The sequence below is a fragment of the Triturus cristatus genome, chromosome 7 (genome assembly GCF_964204655.1).
Source record: "Triturus cristatus chromosome 7, aTriCri1.1, whole genome shotgun sequence".
Classification (NCBI taxonomy): domain Eukaryota; kingdom Metazoa; phylum Chordata; class Amphibia; order Caudata; family Salamandridae; genus Triturus; species Triturus cristatus.
Window position 1 is genome coordinate 1,403,160,758 of NC_140590.1, and position 24,191 is coordinate 1,403,184,948.

Sequence of the window (24,191 nt, forward strand, 5' to 3'; positions counted from 1 at the left end):
TTCCTCAACTTACAACTGGCCAGGGGGCGCGTTTGCAGAGTGCTGCAAGGAGGGGGCGTGGCCTCCGGCGCGATGCCGGTCTTTTATTTTTTTTTATTTTTTAGGAGGGCTGTGTGGCCCCCTTTCTTTTTCTAATTTATTAGCCCTGGGTACCCCATCCCCCGGGCCATGGCCTAATTTTTTTTTTTATTCTTTAGGAGGGGGCTGTGTTGCCCCTCTCCTCAGGCCACTTATGGCCCCGGGGACCCCATCCCCCGGGGCCGGCCTTTGATTTTTATTATTTAAAAGAATATATATATTTATAGAAACACATAGGACATGCTGGACAAACCGTATGTACCTATCACCATGACGATTTGCGTGATATTCATTAAAAGACGACTATGCATACAATGAATCCACGTAGAATGTATTCACACCGCTAGTGAAGCTCTGACATGTCCGACACTCTACCGTGCCTAATCCCGGCGCCCCCGCTGGTGGGTACTCTCCAAGTAGACACCCTTGTCGTTTATTTATACAAACATGGGTAGCTATTGACGGGCACATTTAATACACATGCACACCAAGCCATTCAAAGGGCATTCGACAAAAATTCGACCAAAACTATGCAAGAAACCCCCTCACGGTTAATAAAACACACATCCACCGCCGGATGTGTAATACTTTTTATTTAACTCTCTGGAAAGGAGACAAACCTCACTTGAGAGTCACAGCGTGCTCCTGGCTGAGCCCAATGCTGTGTTACACCCACCAGTGCCCGCCGAGTGCCACACACCTCTGTGTTGTATTCCACCAGCTAGTGCGTATGCTATGACACTCTCTAGCCCATGTGCACTGTAACACCACCCCGTGAATGTCATGCCACACTTGCCTTCGCACGGGTTATATTGCCCCATCTAACGTGCCTTCCTCGATGCCTATGTTAAAAGCACAGCGCTATGCCATACATATTATAATCTGGGATCCATATCTTTGTCACAGTGCATATGCAATGTTACACTACCCAGCACATATTTTATATTACAACTTTAGAGACTAGTTATGTTACACAACACTGCCCTGTGCATATTCCACTCCAAGGCGCATATCACATAGCAAGCGCTAGTGCCTGTGCTATCTCGCGCTCTCCAATGAATCTGTCATTGCGCACAATGTATTGCATATTATATTTCAAGGCCCGGTTCATCTTATATCACACTTTTTGGTGCATAGTTTATACCATATACTATATCTAGTTTTCATTTTCAATCGTGCTCTCAGGACTATGTTCTATATAACACTGCGTCCACCTACCCTTTTCACAGGCATTACATTTTGCGATGGGGGGTGGAGTGTCAGGGGATGTTTCTGCCAAGTGAGCCCGGAGTCACAGTCCCAAATGTCCTCTTCTTCCTGAATAAAAGTGAGATTATGCTGCATACTTGTTCATATTTTAAGTAGTTCGCACAGACACATATTTTAAAAACAATAAAGTTCCTAATAGCCACCTTCTATGAACAGTTAGCTTGCTGCCCCATCCACCTCCTCCCTATCCTCTGTTGTCTGAATCCATGGACTAGCCTCCTCCCTCCTGCCATGCAGGGTCTGATGTGCTGCCACTGCCCTCCATTTAGCATGATGTACCAGTCCACTCCTCCTGCCCTCCATTGCCCAATTCTATGGCCCATCATTGATCTCCTGCTTAGCCTCTGTGCTTAGCTTGCTGCCCCTATTCTCCTTCCCCCCCGATGTCTTTGTGCATGCCCCTGCTCCATCATTTTTGCCCACCATGTTCCATGGACCTGCCACTCCTATCTACTGAGTGTTCTGTTGAGCTGCCACTCCCCTCCCACCTGCCTAGCATTGTCAGATGACTGTAACCTGTCCCTGCCACCTCCACCCTGCCTGTCCACATGCCATGCCCCTATCCCCTTCCTCCTGTCCTCCATTGTCCATTTTACTGCCACACCCTTCTGCCCTCCCTGGTCTGTTGTGCTGCAACTTCTCCTCCTGCCTGCCCTGCGCGGTCTGTTGTGAGGCCCCTTCCCCGAACTCTCTTGTCTGTGCCCAGGTCCTGACCCTCCTTTATATCCTCCATGGTCCTTTGTGCATGCCCCTGCACCCTCCTTCTTGCCCATCATAGCCATTGTGCTGCCACTTACCCTCCCGCTTGCCATGCATGGTCTTCTGTGCTGCCATGGCCCCTCCCACCTTCCCTGTGTGGTCAGCTAGCTGCCCCTGACTCCCTCCCACCTTCCCTCCATGGTCTGTGTGTATGCCATCATAGTCTCACTGTTGCTCTCCATGGTGTCTTGTTTCTAGTGCCCATCCTGCCTGACCTCCATGGTCATCTTGCTGCTCCTGCCCTGCCCCCTTGCCCCCAGCCCTCTGTTTCCATGTGCAGACCCCTATTCCCTCCCTCCTGGCTTGTCGGTTCCATTGTAATGCCCCTGATCCGTCCCTCCTGCCCTTTATGGTCTGTTATGCTGCAGCTTTCTCTCCTTTCTGTCCATTATGGTCAGCTAGCTACCATTGCCTCTTTCCCCTCTGTTGTCTGTTGTCCATGTGCATGGTCCTGTCCCCCTCCTTATTGCTTTCTATGGATTGTTGTGCTGCACTCCCGTCCCGCATGCCCTGTGTGGTGTATTGTGCTGCTGCAAACCCTGATGCCTGCCCTGTAGGGTCAGTTTGGTGCACCTCTCAATGTCCCTCCTGTCCTCTGTTATCCGAGTCCATGTCCCTACCCTAATTCCTCCTGCCTATCATGATCCATTGTACCATACTTGCGAACAAAGAGGGAGATTTTGAAATAAAACTGGGGTATTGATTTTCCCCTTTGAGTTACATTGAAAAAGAGGAGATTGTAGACAGGAGACAGATCAAATAAAGCCCATTTGAGCTTAAAAACATTGGACGTTTCCTGGCTGAAACGGGTCTGTTGGCATGTATGGTTGTATGACCGCTGCCTCTTCCTTCTGCCCACAATGGTCTATTATATTGCCACAGCCTCTCTTGCCAGTCCTGTATTGTTGGTTTGTTGCCCCTGCCCCCCTTTCCACTGCCCTCCATAGTCTGTTGTGCTGCCACTGCCCTTCCTGCCTGCCTAGTGTGGTCAAATTGTTGCCTCTGCACTCGCCTGCCTGCCTTCAATTTTCGGAGTCCGTGCACCTGGCCTCTGCCTCTCAACAGTATCCCAATGAACAACTAGATTGCTAACATTCTATATTTATTACAAAAGTGTGGAACGCCTGACGTCATCTTGATGTAATCAAAACCGTAATGCCTAGAGCATTTCCTTTAGAAATTACATATATGAGAGGGTCTTATTTTCATCAAAATTTATGGTTAGTGCTCTAAAAAACTAAAATGAGGACATATTTTCTGAGTTTTCAAATAGCGACAAAGCACTTTTAAATTATTTGTAATCTTAGTTTTTTTATCCAGTTGACCACTTGATTAAATGTTGAATCCAAGGGGAGAGGGTGTGTTGTTACTTCCAGAGCTGCAGACTTTGCAACTGGGGAACCAGGTAGAGTTTCTGCTTCAGCTCAACATTCTGTGATTCTGGTCAAATCACTTAATCTCCCCATGTCTACAACCAAAATGAATTTGATCTTGTGTGATGTAACCGATGCTCATGTAAAGCACTCCAATGCCTGACAAGTCTGCACTATATAAAACTGCAAAAACACAAAAAATAAGTGTTTTGCACACTTCTGTCATTGGGCTACAATTGGGCTCTTTTGTCTCTGGTGGCCATTTCAGGAGATTTATTTGTTATGAAGTTTCCTAATTTCCTCATTTACTGCAGTCTCCTCAGTAGGAAATACTTTCAGTTTTTTACTGTGATTCCATCAAGAAGACATTCAGATGTGTCACACATTTTCTATAAATTCTGAATGTTAGCACTCTAGTTGCTCATTAGATCACTGTAGTAAAGCTACTGCTCACCAGGCAAGTCTGCTGCTGGTATTCAAAGTGCATGTTTCAGTCTGCATGTCAGAATTTTTTTATGAAATAAAAGAGGATTTCAGAAGTCAAAATGTGCCCTAGTTTTTCTTTCTGCAGCACTAATCATAATTTATATGGCAAAATGAACCCCCTCATTTTGTTCCTTTGTAAATTAAATGTTTTAAGTGTTACCACTTTATTCCAATCAAGATGGCTTCAGGTGTGCCATACTTTTGTCATAAGTAAGACTGTTAGCGCTCTAGTTGTTCTTTAGAGCACTCTGGGAAGCTGCAGTAGAACACAAAGGAATCAACTGACAGTCTCTGCCCTTGTTGGATGTACATGTTTTACTGAGAATGTCAGACTTCATTCTTACATGACTGAGAAAGATAATGTGAATTTACAGAAAATATGCTCTCAGTTTAGCTTATAGATCCTCTGTGGGAAAAGCATGAGAAAATAGTTTTCTCTCAAACATGGTTCATGATATCACAGCAGAAGGCTTTTTCACCTGGTAAAATCACCTTAGAACATACCACAGTTCCTAAAATGAGTATGGTACCATCAACAAATGATTTATAATGTAACTAAAGTCTTAAAACCTTCTATTAACTGCAATGCTTTTTAATGAGGTGCTATCATGTATATTGGTCCCAAGATGGCTGCCAACACTTCTTGGATGAAGTACTGACAGCCAATCAGATCTCACGATGAGATGTGTCGTTAGGCTCCGCCCAGATATATATGTGATTTTACTTTTGATTTTCTCAGGAACTACTGAACAGATTGACACCATATATGCAAAAGGCACATCCCTGAGCTGAGGACTACCTCTCTGCCAAATTTCAAGTAATTCTGTTCAGCCGTTCGGGCTGTACCTTGGACTAAAGGTCCTTATGGAAAAATGCATGGGGAAAACACGTTTTGGGACCCCCCTTTTTTTTCTCGGCCCCCGCTTGACTAATCGCCCCGAGACTTTCAGGGTAGGAGCGGAGCGCCCCACCGATTTTGAAAAATTTGCGAGGATTCGTCAACCGGCGCCAAAGTTATTCCAAATAGAATGTTGCGGATTTCCTATGGAAACACGGTCCTAACAATAAATATCTACTGGCGATCGCCAGTAGATAATATACATGTGTGTGTATATATGTATTTTCTATATGCTCCGGGATCCCGCACATGGGCGGGGATTATTCATAGATTATGACTTTGAGTATACCCCTGGATGAGAACTAGGATTACAGGTAAGTAACTAATCCTTTTGGGCTATGTTGCCATTAAAAGATTACAGAATGATTGGAAGAAAGCTTTGATAAAATTTATGCAAATTTGGTTTGCCATTAGGTAATATATAGTCATGTTTTTAATAGACGTTTCTAATGCTTAATCTGAAATTTAGTTTTTTTTTGTTTTTTTTTTTCAGGTGAAAAACCATACAAGTGTGAATTTTGTGAATATGCAGCTGCTCAAAAAACATCATTGAGGTATCATTTGGATCGACATCACAAAGACAAGCACACTGATTCAGTGAGGGAAGTTAAGTGCGATAATAGAGAATTAGTATTGATACATGACTCTGAAGACCTCTCATCAGAAGGAAATCAAAATATTAAAATTTGCAAAACGTCTCCGGGACAGTTAGATGACGCCAAAGAAGTTGACTATTCATCTGCTGAATGGCAAAAGGATGACTTTCCTGTTCAAGGCTCTAAGCAAGTTGCTGTTAATCCTGCTGTGAGAAAAGAGGCCCAGATTGATAACATACATTCAAATCGGAACAAAAGAAATATATTTGCTGTTTCCCAAGTGGAGCCAAAAGTGGAGGCAGTTGAAAATATACTAACAAGTGCAATTACACATGATGCTTGTATGGAGACTAAAATAAAAGATGACCAAAAGCAATCAATTCCAAGGGCTCAGAATACTGCTGATGCAATAATCAACCTGGTTAATTGCAAACAAAGAGCTAATGTTTGCACACAAGAAGTACCTTTGAACCTCTGTATCCGGACTGGGGAGGAAGGTTCTGCGGTTACTGTCACGAGGGCACACTTGGCAATCAGCACATGCCCATTTTGTACTTACAAAACCCTTTATCCTGAAGTTTTAATGATGCATCAAAAATTGTTGCATAAATATAATCCCTGCCAGACCAGTAAAAATGGTTTAAAAAATAAGAGTGATTCAACTAAAATCCGACGTACTGGGTGTCCACCATCTCTTCTTGGGAAAGACGTATCTCCTTTATTCTCTGATTTCAAGACCAAGGGTCCAATAGCAACACATTCGAAATCACATAGCTTTGAAAGGGATAAGCAGTTCAAGACTTTGGAAAGCAATATTCCTTCCTTACCAGGGCAAGACTTTAACAAGTATTCAGACTCCAGTAATTCTAAATCTAATCGATTGCAACGGAACAATACTTCACAAATGACCATTTATCAAAAAGCTGAATTGCACCACAGAGGAACCATGCCTCAAATATTCGACCGAATGAACAGGCCAGACGTAAAGCCTGTGAACATACCTTCTTCTAACATCTACAGCAATATGAATTGCCACTTTGAGTATCCCTTTGAAAATGGACCTGCCTTGTTTGGTGATCTACACAGAGAATACTTTTATGATAAAGCTATGGATAAAAGCAATTTTGAATTTGGCGAACCTTCATCTAAGAAAGTTAAACCAAGCTTTGTGGGTCATGAAAGAGGTAATTCAGAAATTGGTTTGGTTAGAAGAGGAGTTGATATGGGAAGAATGTATCCAGCCCCAAGTGTTTTACAACGCGAAAATGTACCCTCCAAAAATGCATCTATATTAACGTCGAAGTCTGGGCTTCTCAACACAAGTTCTGTTGATCCTCGGTGGGATGTGTTTAAGACCTTTGGCTCCCACAGTAATGGCCAGCTTTGCAGCAGTTATGTAACTGGCAGAAGTCCGATGTACAGCCCGGCGATGGAAGGTAATGCACTTGTTGTTATTGTTATTAGATTAAAACTGTCATGGCTATAGATCTGTAATATGTTAGGTTTAAGAACCAAAAGTGACTGAAATGTGTATTGGATGCGTGGTTATATAGAGTTGCTGGCTTATTTTCAATGATGCGCCCCCCCCCCCCCCTCTTCTTTGTTCGCCTAGCTCTAAATATTTACGGATGGGATCCTGACGCCACGGTTTGTTAGGCCTGGAAAATACTCCTTTCAAAAAAATACCGGCTGCAGCTAACCTTCTTGAGGCACTGCATGCATCGTTCACTCCTTAGCAATAAATTGTGTTTGCCTTAACTTCTCTGTTTTTCTTGTGAGTTTCCTTAGTGGTACACTCTACTATATGGGTTTTTCAAGCTACATTTCATTTTCTGTAAGTAATCTGTATTGAGTCTGAGCCACCAACTCATTGCATGCCTGCCTTGTGCCAGAGCGTAAAGCTGTACCTCAGATTTGCCTCCAGCAGATGTTGAATAAGTGGCAACTTAAGGACTTGGGATTTCATCTCCTTTGTAGAGCAGGTACATAGAAAATAGACCATTCTGTGTTGGCAGGCCACATGGTATGTATTGTTGTTATAGTTATTATATTGTTTGTTTTCAGAATTCTTTCATCACATAAAGACCGGTAATAGTTGATAATTGGGTCTTCTGTGATCTGTTTTCTTCTAAATTTTGCAGGCAGAAAAGTTTCGGGACTGATTAGGCTTGATGTGGTCTCTGTTGCTAGAAGATAACTGCATTCTCCCTGTAAGGAAGAGAGTATGTCATGGTCCTGTGCATAATCCACAGGAGTTATTAGACGTGTGAACTGTCCGGACAGATTTTCCTGGCATATTATTTCAAACACTCTTTAGTGCAAATTCTTTGCTGTAATGCATGTGCCCTGGATTAAATTGATGGTCGTTTCTTCATATACACTGGCACCATGTGTCTAATCAGCGCTCTGAGCGTATTTGTTGCATTCTAGAACATTGATCCTTCATGAGTGCCCCGACAACACAACTGTGTTTATCTTCTTGCTCTCTAGTTGTATTTTTTTGGTCATTGTCTGTGTGCCAAAGTGCTCCTTAGCGTCCACGATCACTGTATAAATAACTGAAATGACATCTTTGCTATTGGATTTTGACCAGGTGCATTAATGCTTTCTCCTGATCGATCGAATGTTGTACCTTCTCTAATTACACACACAAAGGGGCGAGTTGGTACCCCCCAAAGGGGGGGGGGGGGAGGGGGGAGTACCTTGCTGTGGGCTCAGCTCTAATTTGGGAGTGCGGTATAATGTTTTCGTTGTGGATAAGTGAAGCGATTCGGTTACATTTTTACTATTAAAAACCTTTGATATACCATAAAAGATATCTCTGTACTCAAAGGGTACCCAGGTCATACTTTAAAAACAAAAAAGCGTATTTATTAAGACCCCCAATGATTCTTACATCGGCAAAAAAACACGTAGTTGCTTACATATTGGATCTGTTTACCAGCCTACCTGGGTCCATCAGCTTTCTTCGGGGCCTATAAACTTCCTGCCTAAATGTTTCACACTTTTTTTTAATTTTTTTTTTTAAACATTTTATTGGTTTTCAAGGTCTCGTAATACAAATACCAACATAATAATAGTTTGTAGCAACCTCATTCCTTACATATCTCACAGTGGTTTATACATAATACAATCCCGTCGCTTCATAGATAGAGTATTTTGTACTCTGGGATAAGTGTTCCAGAAGCAGAGTCCTGTCAGGGTATCAACCCCTATTGTTAATGATATCTTCATCATATTTATGCATTTAAACAATCCCCAACTCCCCCCCCCCCCCCCCCACCCGTTCCTCCCCCGTCTCACTTGTATGTCTGTGTCCTGTCCTGTGCATTTAGCATCTTCCACTGTATACTCATCCCAATCTGTGTATACTCATTATACAACACCCTTCCCGTGTACTATCAACAAAAATCAGGCGCCCTTCTGTACGGACAGTAATGCACTCTGTGTAGGGTCTTAGACTTCGTCTACCGATTTTATCGCTTCCATCATTATATCCCATTCCAGCGCTATTGGTATTTTTCGCAGCCCCTTGAGTTCGTCTGTACGTAGTGCCGCGCTTTCTGCAGCGCCCCATTTCACCATTTCCGTATGCCATGTCTGTATGTCTGGGGGGTCTCCGCGATTTCCATCGCATAGTGATATTACGTTTAGCTAGAATGAGCGCTAAATCTATAAAGCGGTATTGCACTTTGTGTTGAGGCTTGTTTGTGGAGCCCTAAGATGCATTCCTCCAGTGTATTCTGTATTTCCCGGTTCGTCGCTTCCCCTATCCTCTGTCTGATAGTGTCCCAGTATCCCCGCACTTTAGGACAGGCACATAGCATATGCATTATGCATGCTCCCTCTAATAGGCATCGCGGGCAGTAGTTTGGGGTATGTGGGAACATTAGATTTAATTTATGTGGGGTAAGATGAGCACGGTGCAATACCATTGTCTGTATGAATTTGAACTTTGCGTTCCTTGAAGTCTTCCTTGGGTATTCCAGTATCCGTGTCCATTCTCTATCCGTGATGACCCTGCCTATGTCCCCCTCCCATGCAGTCCTCAGTGTAGGAAGTTGTCGGCTCCCGTATGTGAGCTAATACCTGTATAGATCCATCTAATAAGGTGTCTACCTCTCCCCATATAATATATCATCCTAACTAGCTCGTTGGTAGTGGGTTCCTGTCTTTGCGGGGCCCAGTGCGTCCTGATGTATCTCAGCAGTGCAGCATGTATTATATATAAATATGCCGGGACCCCCGTTTCATCTACGAAGGTGTCATGATCTAAAAATATTCCATCGCCAAAGAGATCTGCCATCATGCTAACTCCTGCTTCCAACCAGTGCTTCAACCTGCGTTTCATAAGTGTGCCTCCTGGTAGGGGAGTCCCCGGTAAGGCAATGTTACCTGCATATGCTGGGGGTGCCTGTGTGTAGTGTAGCGCTGCCTTCCAGCAGCAAAGCGCCGTGGCCAACAATGGGGGAAGATCATTCCGCGGTCTACTACCCGGTAATAATAGCTTATGTAGTACGCCTTTGTCTATGTCTGCCATTGTGAGTCCTATTTCCTGCAGGTTACGTTCCGCCGTCCAGTATGATAGCCCTTGTAATTGGCTTGCATAATAGTATGCTCTCAAATCCGGGACACCCAGGCCTCCCATTCGTGTGCTTACTTGTAGCTTCTTTAGACTTGTACGTCGCCGGCCAATCCCCCAAATAAGTTCAGTGAGCATCGTGTTCAGTAATTTGAATGTGGCCTGCGGCACTTTTAGTGGTAAGTTCGTAAAGTAGTACAAGAGCCTCGGCAGCACCACCATTTTTGCTATGGATACCCTCCCCATTACAGAGAGTGACAGTGTCGTCCAGAACACTATGCTCGACTGCAGGGTCCGAATTGCTTTGTGCAAGTTTCCATCTAACATGTCTTCATGAGCCCTGTATATTTGTATGCCACGGTACTTAAAAGTATTCTGGGCCACCTCCAAATGAGCATCCCCAAAGGCCATACTGTTGATTTCCGCATGGTCTGTGAAGAAGAAAGCATATGATTTCCCAACATTGATGGCCAGCCCAGATATTAGTTCAAATTGTCAGAACATGTTGTGTATTGAGCCCAAAGGCACAGTGAGGTCCCGTAAATACAATAGGATGTCATCTGCATATGCCGAAAAAAGATGTCGCATTCCCCAACACTATGCCCTGGTCTGTGAAGTCTTTACGCAGTGCTATTGCTAATGGTTCTAAAGCTAGTATGAAGATTAGAGGGGATAGAGGACAGCCCTGTCTGGTCCCTTTATGTATGGAATATTCCTCCAAAATATGATTACCAGTTCTTGCTCGTGAAGTAGGGGCTTATAGAGTAAACGCAACCAGGCGATATACCCCTCTGGGATTCCAAACTTCGCCAGGGCCTGGAACATGTACTCCCAGCTGATAGAATCAAAGGCTTGTCTTCGATCAAAAGAGAGACAACCTGCATGTGGGTAGAGGATCGGAGCTTCTGTCAGTAAATGATGTAACTTTCTAATATTTAATGACGTGCTACGTGTCGGAAGGAACCCTGTCTGGTCAATGTGAATTAGTCCAGGTAAAGACGGTAACAGCCTATTAGCTAGCACCTTACTTAATATTTTATATTCCGTGCTGAGCAGGGACAACGGCCGATAATTGGCCATATCCGTGTGGTCTCTTCCGGGTTTCGGAAGGGATATTACTAACGCTTGTGCCATTGTATTCGCTAAAGATCCCTTGTCCCATGCTGCTTTATATAACATTTCCAATTGCGGTACCAGGGCTTCTGCATATGTGCTATAAAATTCCGCGGGGAGCCCGTCTAAACCAGGGGTTTTATTACGCGGAAGTCCCTTTAAGGCTATTCGAATCTCGGATTGGGTAATGGGTCCTGTGAGATCTTTCAGGGCTGTCTCTGTGAGTCTTGGGTACGTTAGGTTAGAAAGGAAGGCTTCTGCATTGGGTGCAGGGGTTTGGTCTGCCATGGTGTATAATGCAGTGTAATGTCTAAAGGCTGTGTTGATATCTGCCTGCGTAGTGACCTTCGTCCCATCTGCCAGCGTAATTTCAGGTATAACCACCGCTGGGGGGGGGGGTCTCGGAGTATCTTGGCAAGTAGCGCCCCAGATCTGTCTGCTTCAGCGTGCGCTCTTTTCGTGTATGCTTGATAATCCATGACCCGCAGAGACTCCAAGAGTTCAGCATGCCTTATTCTCACTTCTTGTAGCGGGCCCTTGGAGTCCACGTTTGTTATGACCTCCTGTTCTAATTTACCCATTCTGCCTTCTACCTCCATCAGTGTTCTATGAATTTCCTGTCTAGCACCCACTATCGCTTTTCCCCGGATCACGGCTTTGAAAGCGTCCCATTCTACGAGTCTGCTCGTCGCCGTGTCGCTATTTTCAGCAAAGTACTGCTCGATGGTCGTCGCTATGTCGCTACGGAATACAGAGTCCTCCAGTAGCTGTCGCCATAGTCTCCATGTGGGCACCGGTGTAGGAACCCTCCCCCACGCTAAGGTCATTTCCATCGGGTTATGATCCGAGAAAGTTTTTGGCAAATATGTAGCCTGTAGCGTTTGCATTGCTATCATGTCGGAGCAGCATGTTCTGTCTATTCGTGTATGTAGGTCGTGTACTGTAGAGTAGTAGGAGTATTCCCTATGCGTGGGGTGTCTCATCCACCAAACATCGCATAAGTTCCACCCGTTTGCCCAGCTTCTGCCTGTCTATGAACACCTGCTCCGTGCAGTGGCGGATGTGACCTATCTAGCGCTACATCCATCCCAGCATTGCAGTCCCCCCACCCCCCCACCCCCCACAGTATCCACGGTTGCGAGTCCCATCCTACCAGTGCTCCACTTACTATATCCCAGTATTTATCTTGCTCAAAATTCGGTGCTTATACCGTTCCCAGGACTATTGGCTGTCCATCTAGCATCCCTCTTACGAATATGTATCTTCCTAGTTTATCCACCCTCTGTTCCAACGCTGTAAATGGGACTCCAGATCTTACCCAGATGGTGGTTCCCCTTGCATAGCTAGAGTAAGAGGTGGAGAAAATTTGCCCCCTCCATTTTTTACGCAATTTTGCCACCTCGCTGTCGCTCATGTGAGACTCTTGCAAGTATACTAATGGCCGTGTATAGCGCCTTCGCCATGTGGGGGCCATTGCTAGCGCCCGTCACGCGGTGCATTCAGCTAAACAATAAGACGGTGGAGCTTCTACGGACCCTAGGTCAAATCATTATACCACATTGTACGTGAACCAGTAGAACTGCTTAGTGTATATCAAAGCCCTTTGATTAGTTACATTACATATATGCATTCTTATACTTGCGGGTACAGTCATCCATATAGATCTTTGATAACTTGCGGGATCGCGGATGGAAACCGAGCCAGGCTGCCCTCTGAGTCCGACTCGTGTGTTGCTTCTTCTTCCGAAGAGGTCTTGGCCGTTTTGCTTGAGTCTTGCGTGAACGTGGCCGCCACCACAAGTGCCTGAGATTTACATCTGCTGCGTTGTGAGGCATTGCCGTGCAGGAGTCCGTGTCTTTGTCGTTTTTCGCCTTGGGGATCTCCCCGGTCCCGCCGTAGTCTTCACAGTGGGGTCGAGAGGCCGGCGGCGTGGCGTGTGTCAGGTCCATCACCTCTATCCAGTCTTCTGTGCCACCGGGGCTTTCAAAGAAGTAGGATTTTTTTGGTCATGTTTAACTTTCAAGCGGGCCGGGAAAAGCAGTGCATATTTCAAATTTAAGTCTCGGAGTTTCTTTTTGACTGCTAGGAGAGAAGAGCGCTGTTTTTGGACCATCATTGTATAGTCTGGGTATAGGGAGATTTATGTGTTCTCGAAATTTATAGGGGATGTCTCCCGAGCTTTCTGCAGGGGGGTGTCGCGGAAGTTCAGTAGTTTCACAATTAAGGGTCTAGGCGGGGCACCCGGCTTTGGGCGGCCCGTAGGTATCCTGTGCGCTCTCTCAATACAATATTGTGTGGAGAGTCCTTCATTATTGACGTGGTCCCGGAACCATTTCTCCATATACATGGTCGCATCGTTCCCCCTCACTTTTCTCCGGCAGCCCGATGACGCGGATGTTGTTCCGCCTGGCCCGCCCCTCTGCATCCTCCTTCCTGTCCAGCAATGTGGCCACTTGGTCCTGTAGTTGTGCAATCTTAGAGTCCGCTTGCGATTGTCGAGGAATCACTTCTTCTAGCGTTGTAGCATTTTCTTTCACTTTGTCCGCAAGTTTTGCGTGGTCCGCTTTAAGCAAGTTAAGGCCAGTGGTGAGCGTTCCGATTTGGAGCTCTATCGCCTTCCGAGATTCGCGTACTTCCTGCAGGATGAGATCCAGCTTGTCCGCGTGTATCGGTGCAGCCAGTGTTGTGGCGTCACCAGGATTGCGGTGTGCCGTCGCCATCGTCTCTGGGACTGCGTTGTGTTCTCCTTGTTCCTGAGGCTTCACCCCTTTGCGTCCCATTCTGCCCTTCGCTCCGGCTATAGGCAGTATCAGCGCAGCGGTCCTCAGGCCCCGGCCCGGGGCTCCTTTAGGTCGATCGCGTGCCCCCTCCTTCTTTATCCCGATGCTCACCAAGCTGAGGCACTGATTACTTCCGTCACTGGCCTTATGCCACACAGTATCCCGCACTCCGCTGCCTCATCCACGCACACTCGCTGCGCGTTGTGTCTTGCGTCAGGTCTTCGCCGCCCCGTGCCGCCGCTGTGCACGCCGCGCTGGTGGCACCGTGTTCAAGGCTGCTACATCATTCACCGAGTACAACTTTCTCTGCATGCACCAGGGGTATAAGGGCCGCGGCAGTGCAGGGCGGCACGGCAAACGGCCTCACCGGGGTTCCTCTCTGATCACTCACGGGTTGTCCTGCCCCGGGGGCCCGCCAGATTACCTGCTGCCGCGTCAGTCCTACAATGGGTTTTACCTTTGTGTGCTCTTCTGTAGCCAGTGACACCAGGGGAGCTTCCTCTCCTTGTTCTGTTGTCCGGACCCGCTGGGCTCCTCTCGAAGGTCCCAAAGCAGATATGTACACTCCTGTCTTCTCTCGCCCCGCTACGACCAGGATCAGGCCGCACTGCAGCCGCGGCCTCGCTTAGCTGCCATGTCCTTTGCGCCTCGCTCGCCGCGGCACCTTATGCAGGGGGGGGGGGGCGTTCCCACCGCCCTACGCAGCTCTACCCCGCGGCAAGGCAATAGATCCCCAGAGCTGCGGCCGCACCGCTCCAGCCCGGGCACGGTCTCACCATCTCGCAAGCTCAACGGAGCCCTGTAGCCAGCACCACCGCGGGCCCTCGCAGGCAACGGGCCGCCTGCGTCACGGGGCCGTCGGGGGCATATCTCGCGCTGCGGGTGTCCCTCCGACTTCCCGACTTCGCCGGATCGTCTCTGCCGGCCCCCGCTGCTTTCCTCCGAGTGTTTTGGGGGCTTTCTAGGTCGTTTCAGCCCACGCTCATAAGGATCGTGGTGGTCCGGGTCCGGAGCTCCTCTATGAAGCAGCTGCCATGCTTGGCTGCTAGCCACGCCCCCACCTAAATGTTTCACACTTGTGTGAAGAATATACTCAAAAGCATGGGTATAAGGCTTTCATACCTGTTATTATTTATGTAAAGGAACCTATGAAGTAGATCAAAAATATTAAAATAATTACTTTCCCATATGTTTTAAAATCATAGATGTGTGCAACAATGTGAACACAGCAAAACAACGTCGCACAAATTGATGACTTGCCTGACATGGTTGCTTACATCGTGTACTTGGCTAGGAGGAAGCATGTGTTTCCCTGTAGACTAACTCTTAAATGTAAAGTAAAAAAATAAATAAAGTGTTCCATAATAATTGGTTATAGATTATTTTTATAAGCCATTCCTGATTGAATACATGCATGACCCTGCACTCGACAACGGGCAATTTTTGGGTGAGAGGTGGCTTCAAACCATCTAACCGAAAGGAAAAAAAAACTAACATACAGTGACCAAACCAAAAGGTTTTTTTTATACAACCCATTGGTATTGGTAACTCTGATGGTCGTTTCAAAATGTGGCCCATGATCCTAGTATTTGTTGTACAAAATCTGTACAGCATAGAGTCCAGCAAGTATTCTCCTCAACATGCCAGAAAGGCACATGGAGACAGTACAGACCTAGCGTTGTACCAAACTTTATTTCAGTCTGCACTCTCGCTATATTTATATTGTGTGCCAAATTCTGGGACTCAACATGGTTATAGTACCGATGTTTGTACTGTTAAGGTACCTATTAGTTCTTTCACATACCCCAATCCAACTTGTATTGTGTGCTTGTAAAGATGTATCTGGGTTGTGTGACTGCCCGCAAGGGAAGGCAGGGAGGGATGTGTAGGTTGGAGAATCACTTACTTCATCAAGGGTACAGTGTAGTGCTCTGTATGTACAGATGCTCACCTCTGCAACAATGGACAGATTGATGCAGTTTGTTTCAACAGCTTTTTGACCTGAGGTTCGAAAGTTAGATGGGCGGGAAGTGTCAGATGCTTATTCCCTGGGAAGTGTAGTCCCATGTCTGTTTTATAATTTGTTGAATCCCAGCCTGTGTATTTTTTTGCTATTGTATTATAATTGCATTTATGTAGCGCTTACTACCCCTGACTGGGTGTTGAAGCGTTTTTTTTTGGGGGGGGGAGTAGCATGCTACTTCGGAACCCATAAAGGATTGGTGGTGAATTAGTATAGTGAAATAGGAAAGTAATCTGAGTGTTGGATGATCTGTTAGCTGGTTATTTGGATTGTGAAGGGTAGCAGAGGGACAGAGGGGGGTGTGTGTGTGTGTGTGTGTGTGTGTCTGTCTGTGTGCCTATCTTTCCACTCACGGACCCCTTAGAAGATTCTTTAATTACAAGGACGCGTTTAGGCATTCTGCCTTCCTCTGCTTGTTTAAAGACAGCGCAACCTGTCCTGCTGGTCATTTGAACGGGCAGAAGTTCTTTCATTGGTTCTTGCTGCTAGGCATCAAAGAAGGACTAGTTTTCTCGGGAAAGACGTTCCCTTCCCCTGAGATGTATTGTTGGATTGGAAGGCCAAGCGTGTTCGGGGGGGGGCGATAGTTGATCATCACGTTCCCACCGGCCTCCACATGGACATAACCCCCACGACCATGTTTCACAGTTCTGGGCAAATATTTTCCATCCCACTCTGATGGGATGTAATTAAATGTGGACCCACTTCCACAGAGTTGCACCCGCCAGAAAGAGTGCACATATTGCCTGCAAGTGGACTTTGGAGCTGTGATCTATATATTCACTGAAAAAACCATAGGTTTTAGGGAAAGTTATAGTTGGTTGGACATTTCACTCGTACAAAACCATAGAAATTCCCCCGTTATAGTTAGTTCAGCTAACTATAACCTGCGCCCCCTCAATACACTGCTGATGACGTCACATATTACATCACTCATGACATGGTCAGTGATATCACTGATGACATCTCAAATTACATCACTGATGACATCTTCCAGTGACTGTGTGTTTCTGTAAAGTTTAAATATGTTTAATGTATATAGGGAAAGGCTTATTGAAGAATGAGTGGGTGTAGAAGTGTCTGGATGATTTAGTAGGTGCGTGACTGACTCTATAAGTGAGTGATTAAACGTATCTTACTGAATGCATGGGTTAGTGACTAAACTGTGTGAATGTCTGTATCCGTCTCTCTGTTGGTGTGTAAGCGGCTGCATGGGTTTGCAATTAGCTACATGAGTGTCTATATGGGTTATTGATTGGTTGTCTCAGTATCTGTATGGGTGCCTGAGTGTTTGTGTGGGTGGGGTGTGTGTGACTGTGCATAGATGTGTGAGTGGGTGATTCACTGGGTGTATGGTTTCAATAGTGCATCTGTGATGGACTTTATGGGTGGGTGAGTGTATGGGTATGTTAGTGAGTGAATGTATATTTCAGTGGTACATGTGTGAGTAACTACATATGTGAAAAGCAGTATATATGTATGTTGGAGTACATAAATGGCTATAAGTGAGTGTGATAGTGGCTGTATGGATGAGTGTGTGCTTGTATCAGTGATTGTATAAGAGCTTAAGAATGTGGTAGTATTTTTATGAGTAAGGGAGCTGGTGTGTGTAACTGTATAGGTGAGTAAATGGCAGTGTGATTAATTATTTGCCTGACTGACTAGGTGTGGGAGTACCTCTATGGATGAGTGGCGGTGTGTGTGTGTCTATATAGGTGTATGAGTGCATGTGATAGTCCTGTACTGAGTGACCATAAGTATGAGTGACTGTATGGGTGAGTGAGTGGATGTGTGTGTAAACCTAAGAATCAGTGAGTGGGTATGTAGTTATTGGTGTTGGTGTGTCTATGGTTTTGAGAATGGCAGTCTGTAATTTAGAGTGGGTGTATCAAAGGTTATATTAGAACGTGAGAAGATACATCAATTTATCACATGGGTGATGTCATCAGTGATGTCACTGACCATTACATGAGTGATGTAATATGTGACGTCATCAGCAGTGCATTGCGGGGGCGCGAGTTATAGTTAGCTGAACTAACTATAATGGGGGAATTTCTATGTTTTTTTGTACGAGTGAAATGTCCAACTAACTATAACATTCCCTAAAACCTATGGTTTTTTCAAGTGAATTTCCCAGGTTTTTTAAATGCTAATTTCGAACTATGCCTACAGAGGTAGGACATGTGAAGAAAGAAGAAAAAACGCACAGAAAGAAGCAAAAGAAGTGCAGAAAGAAGCAAGTCATGCAGAAAGAACCAACAGAGGAGCAGAAAGAGGCCTTGTTGCAAAGTCATCCTGTGCCCACAACTTTTACAGACTGGTACTGGTGCTAAATTATTCTGACTAACCAGGCCCAGAGCGAGTGCTATGCTAAAAGACACTTAGAATACAGTGAAAACACCTACATACACTAGGGAACACTATGCGTTGGGGTACCCCTGTGATTAGGATGACCTTCTCTGTAAGTCCCTAGTACATAATAGGCCAGGGGGATTAAAACTACCTCTTAAAACACGCTACGGGGTGCGTTTGCTCAGTGGTGAAAGGTGGGGGGTCTGAGGTGATGTGTGCAAACACGCCTGTGGCACGTTTTAAGTTGGGATATTAAGTCCCCTTGAATCCTGACGGTCCCTGGGGTCCAACTAGCCTACCAGGTACCTCCAGTAAGCGCCACAGAGCTGCGTTGCAGAGAGGTGTAATAAGGGGCGTGGCCTGGACCACCTCTATGCAACGCAGCCCTGTGGCGCTTACTGGAGGTACCAGGTGGGCTAGTTGGCCCGCAGGGACCCCCAGTATGGAAGGGGAATTAATTCCCCATTGTAAAACGCGTCACAGGGTGCGTTTGCAGTGTGTTGCTAGAAGGGGCCGGGTCTCGGAACGATCTGTGTATTTTTTATTTAATTTGTTTTTGGAAGGGGGGGGCTGCGTGGCCCCCCTTCATTTGACGTTTTTTGGGCCCTGGGGACCCCATCCCCCAGGACCTTACCCCCATTTTAAATAAAAAATTGAACGGGAATGGGGCCATGTGGGCCCCCCTCCCGTGGCCAATTCCAGCCCCCGGGGCATGCCCCCCCTCTTGAGGCCACTATTGGAACCGGGGCCTGGCCTTTACTTTTAAAATTTTTGGGGGGAGGGAGGCCGCGTGGCCCCTCTCCCGGGCCACTTCTAGCCCCGGGGATCCCATCCCCCGGGGCTGGCCCTCTCCGTTGGGGACCGTGGGGGGAGCCCCCATGGTCCCACCGGCTCCCCACGTCTTGCGGGAGCCGGCATTGCTTTTCCACATGGGGAGCGCTTACATGCAGCTCCCCTTGTGGAAAAGCAATCTGCTTTGCTTCATTGAAGGGAAAGCAGTTTGCAATGATAGAGCGGGTGCCACGAGGCTCCCGCCCTGTCATTGCACACAGCAGTGTCCCGCGGGTGGATACCCTGGGACACTACCGGAGCCGGCCTTGGGGGGTGGCGGTCCCCAGGGCCATCATTGGCTCCAGGAGGGGGAGGGGTCGCTCGGGCCCCCTCCCACCTATTGCACAGCCCCGGGTGGTGGTCCTCGGGTCTGTTACGGACCCCCTGTTTTGAACATTAGTGCCCCGGGGTGGTGGCGGTCCCCGGGGAGTTCCTCCGGGACTTGGCCCACCCGGGGGCTAAAGAATAACGAAGTGCGGGAGCCCACGCTTTGTTGTTTTTCTTTATTTTTTTATTTTTTTTTTTTGCCCGAAATTCGTGCTGGGTGTGCGAATTTCGCCGTTTTTTTTTTTTTTTCTTTTTTCTTTCTTTGTCTTTTTTTTTTTTTAAAGCTTTTTTTGGGCCCTTGGGGTCCTTGTGGTAACCCCTGAGCAGCCTAGGGGGCCAGGGTGTTTCTACCCTGCGCCCTTTTTTTATCTTTTTTTTTTTTTTTTTTGCATTTCTTTTTCTGTTTTCTTGTGGGTTACCGAGGCACAAAATGGCTGCCAACACTTCCTGGTTTGGAGTGTTGACAGCCAATTAGAATGCACTCGTGATCGGGAGGATGCGCGGATCCTCCGCGCCTCTAAATATCGAAACTTTTCTTTTTGATTTTCTCCGTAACTACTGAACGGATTTGCACCATTTTTAAAAAGGTCGCTTTCTGAGCCAAGCAGTACCTTTTTGCCAAATTTGGGGTAACTCCGTTCAGTAGTTTCGGCTGTATCCTTGCCTAAAGTTTCCTATGGGAAATGGATTTTTTTTTTTTACTCTTATATTTAGAATTTCTCAGCAACTACTGAACGGATTCACACCATTTAAAAAAAAAAAAAAAGGTCTCTTTCTGAACCAAGGACTACCTTTTTGCCAAATTTGGTGTAATTCCGTTCAGCAGTTTGGGCTGTAGTCTTGTCTAAAATTTCCTATGGGAATTAACATGGAGAAAACATGTTTTGGGACCCCCCCCTTTTTCTCGGCCCCCGCTTGGCGAATCACCCCGAAACTTTCAGGATAGGAGCTGACCGGAGCGGGACCAACGTTTTGAAAATTGCGTGAAGATTCGTCAACCCGCGCCAAAGTTATTGGGAAAAGAAAAAACGCTTTTTGAATAGAAACCAGGTCCTAACTATAACTACCTACCGCCAGTAGGTAATAAAATATATATATATATCCACCAAATGAGAAGCTCCTTCCGGATCTGCTGGGACCCTTGAGAGGTGGCGCACACGCCGGCGGAGCACGCCGGCAAAGATAATATCCACACGAAAAGCAAGTTAGTTGGTGCGCTCTCAGTAAGAAACAGGTAAACAGCGAGGTAGGTAATCCAAGTGTTTAATTCACACTACGCGTTTCGGCGACAAGCCTTGATATTTTATTAATTTTATTACCTACTGACGGTAGGTAGTTATAGTTGGGACCTATTTTCCATAGGAAATCCGCAACATTCTATCTGGAATAACGTTGGCGCCGATTTACGTATGTTCGCGAAAATTTCCAAACTTTTTTCCAGCTCCTATCCTGAAAATTTCACGGTGATTCGTCAAGCGGGGGCCAAAAAAAAAAGAAAAGAGGTCCCAAAACGTATTTTCCCATAGGACCTGTTGACGCAGCTACAGCCCGAACTGCTGAACTGAATTACACCAAATTTGGCAAAGAGGTAGTCCTCAGTTCAGACTCGTGCCTTTTGCTTAAATGGTGTAAATCCATTCAGTAGTTCCTGAGAAAATTAGAGTTAAAAAGAATGATATATCTGGGCGGAGCCTAACCACACATCTCATCGTGAGATCTGATTAGCGGTCAGTACTTCATCCAAGAAGTGTTGGCAGCCATCTTGGGACCAATATACATGATAGCACCTCATTAAAAAGCATTGCAGTTAATAGAAGGTTTTAAGACTTTAGTTACATTATAAATCATTTGATGATGGTACCATACTCGTTTTAGGAATTGTGGTGTGTTCTAAGGTGATTTTAGCATGTGAAAAAGCCTTCTGCTGTGATATCATGAATCATGTTTGAGAGAGAACTTTTTTCTCATGCTTTTCCCACAGAGGTTTGGAAGGTGATCTATAAGCTAAACTGAGAGCATATTTTCTGTAAATTCACATTATCTTTCTCAGTCATGTGAGAATGAAGTCTGACATTCTCAGTAAAACCTGTACATCCAACAAGGGCAGAGACTGTCAGTTGATTCCTTTGTGTTCTACTGCAGCTTCCCAGAGTGTTCTAAAGAACAACTAGAGCGCTAACAGTCCTACTTATCACAAACGTATTGCACACCTGAAGCCATCTTGATTGGAGTAAAGTGGTAATTCTTAAAACATTTAATTTAAAAGAACAAAATGAGGGGTTCATTTTGCCATAGAAAGTATGATTAGTGCTGCAGAAATAAAAATTAGGGCACATTTTGACTTCTCAAATCCTCTTCGATTTCATAAAAAGATTCTGACATGCAGACTGAAACATGCACTTTGAATACCAGCAGCAGACTTCCCTGGTGAGTAGTAGCTTTACTACAGTGATCTAATGAGCAACTAGAGTGCTAACATTCAGAATTTATGGCAAATGTGTGACACATCTGAATGCCTTCTTGATGGAACCAAAATAAAAAACTGAAAGTATTTCCTACTGAGGAGACTGCAGTAAATGAGGAAATTAGGAAACTTCATAACAAATAAATCTCCCAAGATGGCCACCAGAGACAAAAGAGCCCAAATGTAGCAAATATCACCCAGATGTAGCCCACATGTAGCCCAATGAAGTGTGCAAAACACTTATTTTTTGTGTAATTGCAGTTCTATATAGTGCAGACTTGCCAGGTATTGGAGTGCTTTACATGAGCATTGGTTACATCATTTTGGTTATAGACATGGGGAGATTAAGTGATTTGACCAGAATCGCAGAATATTGAGCTGAAGCAGAAGCTCCAACCTGGTTCCCCAGTTGCAAAGTCTGCAGCTCTGGAAGTAACACCACATCCTCTCCCCTAGGTGCTACATTTAATCAAGTGGTCAACTGGATAAAAAAACATAAAGATAACAAATAATTTAAAAGTTCTTTGTCACTATTTGAAAACTCAGAAAATATGTCCTTATTTTAGTTTTTCAGAGCACTAACCATAATTTTGATGCAAATAAGACCCTCTCATATATGCAATTTCTAAAGGAAATGCTTTAGGTATTACCGTTTTGATTACATCAAGATGACGTCAGGCGTTCCACACTTTTGTAATAAATATAGAATGTTAGCAATCTAGTTGCTCATTGGGATACTGTTGAGAGGCAGAGGCCAGGGGCACGGACTCTGAAAATTGAAGGCAGGCAGGAAGGGCAGTGACAGCACAACAGACTATGGAGGGCAGTGGAAAGGGGGGCAGGGGCAACAAACCAACCATACAGGACTGGCAAGAGAGGCTGTGGCAATATAATAGACCATTGTGGGCAGAAGGAAGAGGCAGTGGTAGTACAACCATACATACCAACAGGCCCTATTCAGCCTGGAAGCGTCCAATGTTTTTAAGCTCAAATGGGCTTTATTTGATCTGTCTCCTGTCTACAATCTCCTCTTTTTCAATGTAACTCAAAGGGGAAAATCAATACCCCAGTTTGTTTTCAAAATCTCCCTCTTACCAGGCTCAAAATCTTCGCAAGTATGGTACATTGGATCATGGTAGGCAGGAGGAATTAGGGCAGGCATCAGGGTTTGCAGCAGCACAATACACCACACAGGGCATGCGGGACGGGAGTGCAGCACAACAATCCATAGAAATCAATAGGGAGGGGACAGGACCATGCACATGGACAACAGAGAACAGAGGGGAAAGAGGCAATGGTAGCTAGCTGACCATAATGGACAGACCGGAGAGAAAGCTGCAGCATAACAGACCATAAAGGGCAGGAGGTACGGATCAGGGGCATTACAATGGAACAGACAAGCCAGGAGGGAGGGAATAGGGGTCTGCACATGGAAACAGAGCACTGGGGGCAAGGGGGCAGGGCAGGAGCAGCAAGATGACCATGGAGGTGAGGCAGGATGGGCACTAGAAACAAGACACACCATGTAGAGCAACAGTGAGACTATGACGGCATACACACAGACCATGGAGGGAAGGTGGGAGGGAGTCAGGGGCAGCTAGCTGACCACACAGGGAAGGTGGGTGGGGCCATGGCAGCACAGAAGACCATGCATGGCAAGCGGGAGGGTTAGTGGCAGCACAATGGGTATGATGGGCAAGGAGGAGGGTGCAGGGGCATGCACAAAGGACTATGGAGGCTAGAAGGAAGGGTCAGGACCTGGGCACAGACAAGAGAGTTCAGAGGAAGGGGCCCTCACAACAGACCGCGGGAGGAGGAGACAGACATGTGGACAGACAGACAGGCAGGGTGGAGGTGGCAGGGACAGGTTACAGTCATCTGACAATGCTAGGCAGGTGGGCGGGGAGTGGCAGCTCAACAGAACACTCAGTAGATAGGAGTGGCAGGTCCATGGAACATGGTGGGCAAAAAGGATGGTGCAGGGGCATGCACAAAGACATCGGAGGGCAGGGGGAAGGAGAATAGGGGCAGCAAGCTAAGCACAGAGGCTATGCAGGAGGTCAATGATGGGCCATAGAATTGGGCAATGGAGGGCAGGAGGAGTGGACTGGTTCATCATGCTAAACGGAGGGCAGTGACAGCACATCAGACCATGCATGGCAGGAGGGAGGAGGCTAGTCCATGGATTCAGACAACAGAGGATAGGGAGGAGGTGGATGGGGCAGCAATCTAACTGTTCAGAGAAGGTGGGTATTAGGAA

The 24,191-nt window shown here is 46.0% G+C and overlaps 1 protein-coding gene across 2 annotated transcripts in view; it reads left to right on the top strand.

The window, feature by feature from the left end:
- Positions 1–24,191, top strand: part of ZNF217 (zinc finger protein 217) — a 145,154-nt gene that overhangs the window by 47,708 nt on the left and 73,255 nt on the right. For both annotated transcript variants that reach the window (XM_085619129.1, XM_085619130.1), the window contains exon 4: positions 5,357–6,895. In XM_085619129.1, the coding sequence (XP_085475255.1) occupies positions 5,357–6,895 (1,539 nt within the window). The remainder of the gene's footprint in view (positions 1–5,356; positions 6,896–24,191) is intronic.